Below are 7,116 nucleotides of genomic sequence, written 5' to 3' on the forward strand. Positions count from 1 at the left end.
CGCTTTAGTAACAGGTAGAAAACTACCACTTAATTTTTCTAATGTAAATAATCAAAACACAGGACCGCCTTGCAGTTCATCTTCTAACGAAAACAATTTATTAATAGGTAGATCGGCCAAATCATCTTCTTCTAATGGCAGTTCTAATGTCAGTCTACCTACCAATATTCCTTCAATGCCATTCGCATGTTTAAACGAAGTCGATTTAGGCGATATAACGGAAAATAAAATGATCTACCTACAAGATCAACATCCGAATGAATTCGACTTCATCACTTTTTGAAGCATTTCAAATCGGATGGCAATTTGCAAATAATATTATAATGAATTTAAAATTTAACAGTGATGTTAAATATTTATTTGAATATTTTAAATTGGAATGCTCGATCTTTAAAATCGAGTGAAGATGAATTTTATAATTTTCTCAAAGTTCACAAAATTCATATTGCCATTGTGACAGAAACTTTTCTTAAGCCAAATGTCAAATTGAGAAGCAATCCACATTACTGGAATGGGTGGTGGAGTTGCCAATTTTGACCAACGACAAATTAAACATCGAATTTTACCTTCTTTCAATACTAAAGTTATTGAAAGCTTGGGAATCGAAGTTGAAACCATTCATGGAATTTATTCCATCGCTGGAGCATATTTGCCATTCCAATGCACCGGCGAACAATTAAATTGAATCTAAAGGCGATTTGCTAAAACTCACAAGATATCGACCGAAATTTTTCGTAATAGGGGACTTAAATGCAAAGCATGTCCAGTGGAATTGTAGGCAAAATAACAGTAATGGTAAAATACTTCATAATCAACTCTCAGCTGGTTACTTCACAGTTCTTCATCCCAGTAATACGACTTGTTTCTCTTCTGTGAAAAATCCCTCTACAATTGATCTGATTCTAACAGATCAAAGTCACATTTGCAGTGAACCGATTACACATGCTGACTTTGACTCAGATCATCTTCCTGTAACATTCAGACTTTCCAACGAAGCTTTAATGAATCCAATTAGTTCCATATTCAACTATCATAGATCTAATTGGTTGGATTACAGATCTCACATTGAAAATCATGTGGATCATGAAACTATTTTAGAAAATTGTGCGGACATCGACACAGCAATTGATAATTTGAATCATTACATTTTCGAACTAGAAATCTTTCAGTTCCCAAAGCTCAAACTAAATTAAATTCTCCTATCATCGATAACAATCTTCAACTGCTCATTCGGTTGAAGAATGTTCGTCGACGACAATATCAACGTTCTCGTGATCCTGCTATGAAGAACATAGTTAAGGATTTACAAAAAGAAATTAAACATAGATTTACTCTTTTGCGAAATGAAAATTTCGCTAAAGAAGTCGAACAAATTAAACCATGTTCTGAACCTTTCTGGAAACTTTCTAAGGTTCTTAAGAAACCTCAGAAACCAATTCCTGCTCTCAAGGAAGGAAATCAAATACTTCCGACAAATGGCGAAAAAACTCAAAAACTTGCTCAGCAGCTCGAGAGTGTCCACAATTTTAATTTGAACGTTGTGAGTCCTATTGAAAATGAAGTCTCACTCATATTTCAACCCAAGTGTTATCACAAGATGACATTATTGAGACGAATTTTGATGAAATTAAATCAATTATTAGGAAACTTAAAAACATGAAGGCTCCTGGTAATGATGGAATCTTTAATATTCTTATTAAAAATCTTCCCTATGTTGGTAAAAATTTTCATCGAGTGTTTTTCATTAGCTCAGTTCCCAAAAAGATGAAAAACGCTAAAGTAATTCCTATCCTCAAACCTGATAAAAATCCAGCAGAAACATCAAGTTATCGACCAATTAGCTTACTTTCTTCTATCAGTAAACTTTTTGAAAAAATTATCTTGTTGAGAATGATGTCTGATATAAATAAGAATTCGATTTTTTTACCAGATCAGTTTGGATTTCGTCATGAACATTCAACTACTCATCAACTTGTCAGAGTAACGAACATGATAAAAGCAAATAAATCTTCTGGGTTATCCACTGGAGTTGCTCTTCTAGACATAGAAAAAGCATTCGACAGTGTTTGGCACAAAAGTTTAATAGCAAAAATGTCTGATTTCCAGTTTCCTATTTATTTGATCAAAATGATTCAAAATTATTTAACTGATCGTACTCTTCAAGTTAGCTATCAGAATTGTAAATCTGAATTGCTACCCGTACGAGCCGGTGTTCCGCAGGGTTCGAGCGTAGCTCCAATCTTGTATAATATTTTCACTTCTGATCTTCCAAATCTACCCGTTGGTTGTCAAAAATCGCTATTCTGTGACGACACAAGTCTGTTAGCCACAGGTAGAAATCTAAGAGTGATCTGCAGTCGCCTACAAAGAAGTTTAAATATTTTCAGTGATTATCTGTCAAAATGGAAAATTGAACCAAATGCAGCAAAAACGCAATTAATTATCTTTCCTCACAAGCCAAGAGCTTCCTTTCTTAAACCAAACAAAAATCACATTCTCAAATTGAATGGCTTGGAATTGACATGGTCTGATCGAGCTAAATACTTAGGTTTAACGTATGACAAAAAACTCACTTTCAAGGATCACATTGAAGGAATCCAGGCAAAGTGTAATAAATATATTAAATGTTTATATTCTCTTATAAACAGAAATTCTAAGCTCTGTCTAAAAAACAAATTGTTAATTTATAAACAAATTTTCAGACCAGCCATGCTTTATGCGGTACCAATTTGGTCAAGCTGTTGTTCCACCAGGAAGAAAACGCTTCAAAGGATTCAGAATAAAATTCTGGAAATAATTTTGAAGCGTCCTCCCTGGTTTAGTACAAATGAGTTACACAGACTCACAAATATAGAACCATTAGATGTAATGTCACATAATATTATAAGCAAATTCCGACAAAAATCGATGCAATCTTCAATTGAATCGATTCGCTCTCTGTATTAGTTAGTAAGTTAGTATATGAGTTCCTTTTCCCCATTACACAATACAAGTAGGTTTAGAATTTTCCCTACACAAAATTCTCAGAATTGCGGAAGCAAATGATCTCCTCATGGTAATAGCTACATCATATATATAATAGGGCTGAAAAGTAACCACTTGTGACTGAACACCCAATTTAAATCCTATTAATTTATTTTTTACTCATATTCCAATAAATAGTTATTTTAAAAAAATAAAAAAAACAAAGCTGTGAGAATTGAAAACGACAGAAAAAGGTTTCACAATAAGTTTTAACTGTTGGTGCTCGAATTTGTAGTAGTTTTGGTTTCCAAAGCAGTTCGGGGATGTAATTGCTTCGATTTGCCATATTTTAGTCACTTTTTATAGCCGAGCGTCCAAGATTTTCAATACATTCGTTCTGGTGTCTGTCATTTACGAATGAGACAGTAAAACATTGAAAATGAAACTGTTGGAATGATTTCTTTCGTTGGTAATGCCTGTAATAGTTTAACACATTTGTTATTAAATAGTTTAAATGCGTTTGTTTTTTTAATATTGCAGAACATGTTCATACCTTTTTCCAATCTTGGGGCATGTTCCGACGTGCAAATTCCAGTCGAGCTTTTTTGTGGTGAGGTAGGAAACGACTAGCACTGTTCATTTTTGCTCGAACTATGTTGGGCGAATGTTTTAATGCCCTCCAAACCGTCGAAACTGAAGCTTCCAACTTAAGTTCAGTGCGGATTTGTGAACAACTCAAGGTAGAATTCGAAGATTTATTGAACATTCGACGAGTATCTCTCTCTGACAGATTCTTTTAGCGTCCTGCATTTTTATTATGACGATACTTTGCTGGATTTTTCTGAAAATTTGCGACCGCACATCTGCTACGACCAATTTTTCCTGCAATTTTCCTGATCACAGATTCCTACCTTCTTGAAGGCCAAAATTTGTCCTTGTTCTTGTTGATTTAGTCTCTCTCGCTTACCCATAGTCACATAATGCTGTTAAATGAATAAAAATGATATTTATAATCACTATATTCAACACAAACTGACAAACATAATTTTGAAAAGGGATAATTACTAACTTCAGCTGCTTCGGCTTTGTTTGTCAACAAATATGCGATACGAAAATGTTTTGCTTACATTTGTGTTATTCTTCATCGATTGCCATCGTTGAGTTAGTGTGGTCCCATCAAATTCACGCGAAAACTTGAAATTCGAGGGTGGCCTTATAGTTTCGAAAAGGTCTGTGTTTATAAATTTTTGGTTACCAACGCAAGCAAGCCATGTGGTCTGCTCCACCTGTTTATATACCATTGATGCATAGTCTCCAATAAACGAAATTAAAATCGACAAATGCTAGAGATAAGTCATATAGTAGGCGAGATATATTTTTGAGTTCCTAGGCCAAACATAATGTGAAAGTCTAATCTAATGCTTTATTTATAACTTTTCAGAAAGTTTTATATTCCTAAGATATTCCTTACACAGCAGTAACAGAAACACATCGATTAAAGTTTATTTTATCTTCCTTAACCTGACAACAAATGCACAATAAATAATGACATGACAAATCACCACAATGGATCCCAGTACCGCTAAATTCCTCCAGTAACCATCCGGATCAACATCGAACTGCTCCAGAAGACTGGCCGGCTTTTTGAAGTAACAGTAGATCTGCGGGCAGTCCAAGTTTTCCCTTCCGAAACCGTACAACGCTTGCATCGTTCCTTGAAACTGATACCTGAAGAAGGACACCTCGCTGAACGGTTTCAGGTACGGTACCAAATCTTTGGCATTGACCAGAAATCCCGAGAATAGCAGCGGCACGATACAGGCGTTGCCCAGGACAAAGTTTCGCGTTTTGGAATCGAAACAGATCCCCGCGAACAGTCCGATGCACTGGCCAATGATTCCACCGAGCAGAAACATAGCCCAAACCATGACGAATCGCATCGGATCCCACGGTTGATTACTGAGGTAGTACAAGGTCGGAAGCATCACCGTCGGGCAGGCGATCTGCAGTGGGATATCACTGAATAGTTTCGAGAAGAAATACGCCTCCCTAGAGTACCAGTTGTTGGCGATCTCTTTGATGGAGACATTGGCTTCCTCGGAGTCTACGGGAAATTTGAGTTTAGTCAACAGTTCAAAATCATCATTCAAACCATCATGTCTTACAGTTGACCACGGCAGTGGTGTTAGCGAAGTAAACGATTGCGAAGAGTTGAAAAAAGCACCCCACATTCGATACCACTTTGGTGGCGTCGTTTCCCGCGTCGTAGTGAACCACTCCGTAGACTACTCCCAGAGCGAAGTATAGACCAAGTCGAATTTGAAGGAAAAACTGCAAGACCAAAACTAGATATTCAATGTCCGTTTAAGAAACGGACGTAACTTACCTCATCCCTAGCACTGGAAATAGCACATCTTTTGAACAAAACTAAAAACTGATACCAAAATGGAGTCTGATATCGTTTTACTACCGCATTCCCACGGTCCAGAGTCGGACTGGAAGCGCCTCCTTCGAACAAAGTTTTCATCTCAGTGGCAGTCTGTGCGATCAGAGCTTCCTTCGCCGGTTCATTGTTGGATGTGAGCACTTCGATCGCAAAATCCGCTGGATTGTAGTACTCTGGACAACTGAACCCGACAGAGTCCAACTTTGGTATCATCGCTTCTACCGATCCCGAGTACAGGCAACGACCCTTGACCAGTAGGAAAACGTCATCGAAGAGCTGAAAAAGATTGGACGCCGGTTGATGGATGGTACAAACGATCGTTCGCCCTCCCATTGCCAACGACTTCAGATGCGATATGATCTGCATCGATGCAACACTATCCAGGCCGCTAGTTGGTTCATCCAGTAGCATAACCGCAGGGTTGGTGATCAGTTCTACGGCGACTGCCAACCGTTTCTGTTCTCCACCGGATAGATTTTTGACCAGGGTCGCGGAACATTTATCCAATCCTAGGAGTTCTAAAATTTCCTTGATCTATCAAACAGTAGAAAATTGTATATCAACGTCCAGAATTTGAATCAAACGAACGAAACTACATACCTTATTCTTTTTCTCCTTGGCTGACGTTGTCCGGGGCATTTTCATATCAACAGCGTAAGTCATCGTTCCTCGAACTGTTAGGTAGTTGATCAGGGGGCAGTCTTGTTCCACGTAAACACTTCGGGGATCGTTCTCTTCAACCGGTTCGTCATTTATGACGATCGATCCCACCAACCCGTAGAGATTCATTCCCGCCAGCACGTTCAACAGGGATGACTTCCCGGCACCGGACGGACCCATCAGTGCCACCAAACGGCCATGTTTGAACACGCCGGAGACGTTCGTTAGAATAGCTTTCCCTACGATTGATCAACCAATTATCAATGATATCATTTCATTTCTTTGTATTGTATTCTCGTTAGAACAAACCGTCGACTGAGTAGTACACATTCTGAAACTTCAACGTTGAAGGAACAAAGTTTAGCATCGGCGTCGAGGTCAGCTCGAACTCCTCGTTAGTAGGCATTTTATTGGCAATCAATCGTCGCTGCTTCTATCATAGCAATTACACATTAATCACCTTCCATAACTCATGTTTCGTGAGCTGTCGCGTGATGAAAGTCAATAACATAAATTGGAGAATTCAAAACACTGAATATTCGTGAGTAAAAATCATGAAAGCACTGACTTGTTCAAACAATAAACTGGAACCAAAAACTCACATCGGACCAATCTAGTGCCGATTCAACTAGCACAGCTCTAAACGCGGTACGGTAGTTAATGACGACTGAGCCGGAGATACCTAATTGATCGATAGTAAATCCACTGCTAGGCATTCACTCATACTGCGTCACAGCACGATCACCTGTGCACGAACCGCCGAACCGATGGGGGGTGTAGTTTTTCCACCACCGAATGAACCCATCCCCGATGCATGGGTGCAACTGCACTCGCTGATCGTCGACGATGATCATCGCCGTTCAGTTGTCGGTGACGAATGGAAAAACATGCGACCATGAAGTCATCGTTAAAGCGTTAACCTCCGGTCAATGAAAATTCCAGTGACGTGCAGCGCTTCCATCGGATGGGATTGGACGGGACGGGCTTAGTTGATCGCACGTGAGATAGGTCCTGTGATGTCAATGTCAATGAGCAGCTGGAATTAC

General features: G+C 38.7%; 1 protein-coding gene across 1 annotated transcript; it reads right to left on the reverse strand.

Moving 5' to 3' along the window:
- Window positions 1–4,367: 4,367 nt before the first annotated feature.
- LOC131431644 (ATP-binding cassette sub-family G member 4-like) lies at window positions 4,368–6,836 on the reverse strand. Its single transcript, XM_058597477.1, has 5 exons — window positions 6,380–6,836; window positions 6,011–6,309; window positions 5,351–5,944; window positions 5,130–5,295; window positions 4,368–5,068 (listed from the first exon to the last, which is right to left on the reverse strand). Exons 1-5 carry the CDS (start codon window positions 6,474–6,476, stop codon window positions 4,467–4,469), a joined length of 1,758 nt encoding a protein of 585 aa, XP_058453460.1. The 5' UTR covers window positions 6,477–6,836; the 3' UTR covers window positions 4,368–4,466.
- Between the last annotated feature and the right edge of the window lie 280 nt (window positions 6,837–7,116).

This window comes from Malaya genurostris, chromosome 2 (genome assembly GCF_030247185.1).
Source record: "Malaya genurostris strain Urasoe2022 chromosome 2, Malgen_1.1, whole genome shotgun sequence".
Classification (NCBI taxonomy): Eukaryota; Metazoa; Arthropoda; class Insecta; order Diptera; family Culicidae; genus Malaya; species Malaya genurostris.

What these genes read in the sequence shown, in the direction of transcription:
- LOC131431644 (XM_058597477.1), bottom strand. Translation starts at nt 6,476, where the DNA reads ATGCCTACTAACGAGGAGTTCGAGCTGACCTCGACGCCGATGCTAAAC. An exon ending in CCAAGGAGAAAAAGAATAAG is followed by an intron (nt 5,945 to 6,010) that starts GTATGTAGTTTC and finishes ACTGTTTGATAG; the next exon opens with ATCAAGGAAATTTTAGAACT. An exon ending in TTTCCAGTGCTAGGGATGAG is followed by an intron (nt 5,296 to 5,350) that starts GTAAGTTACGTC and finishes TTGGTCTTGCAG; the next exon opens with TTTTTCCTTCAAATTCGACT.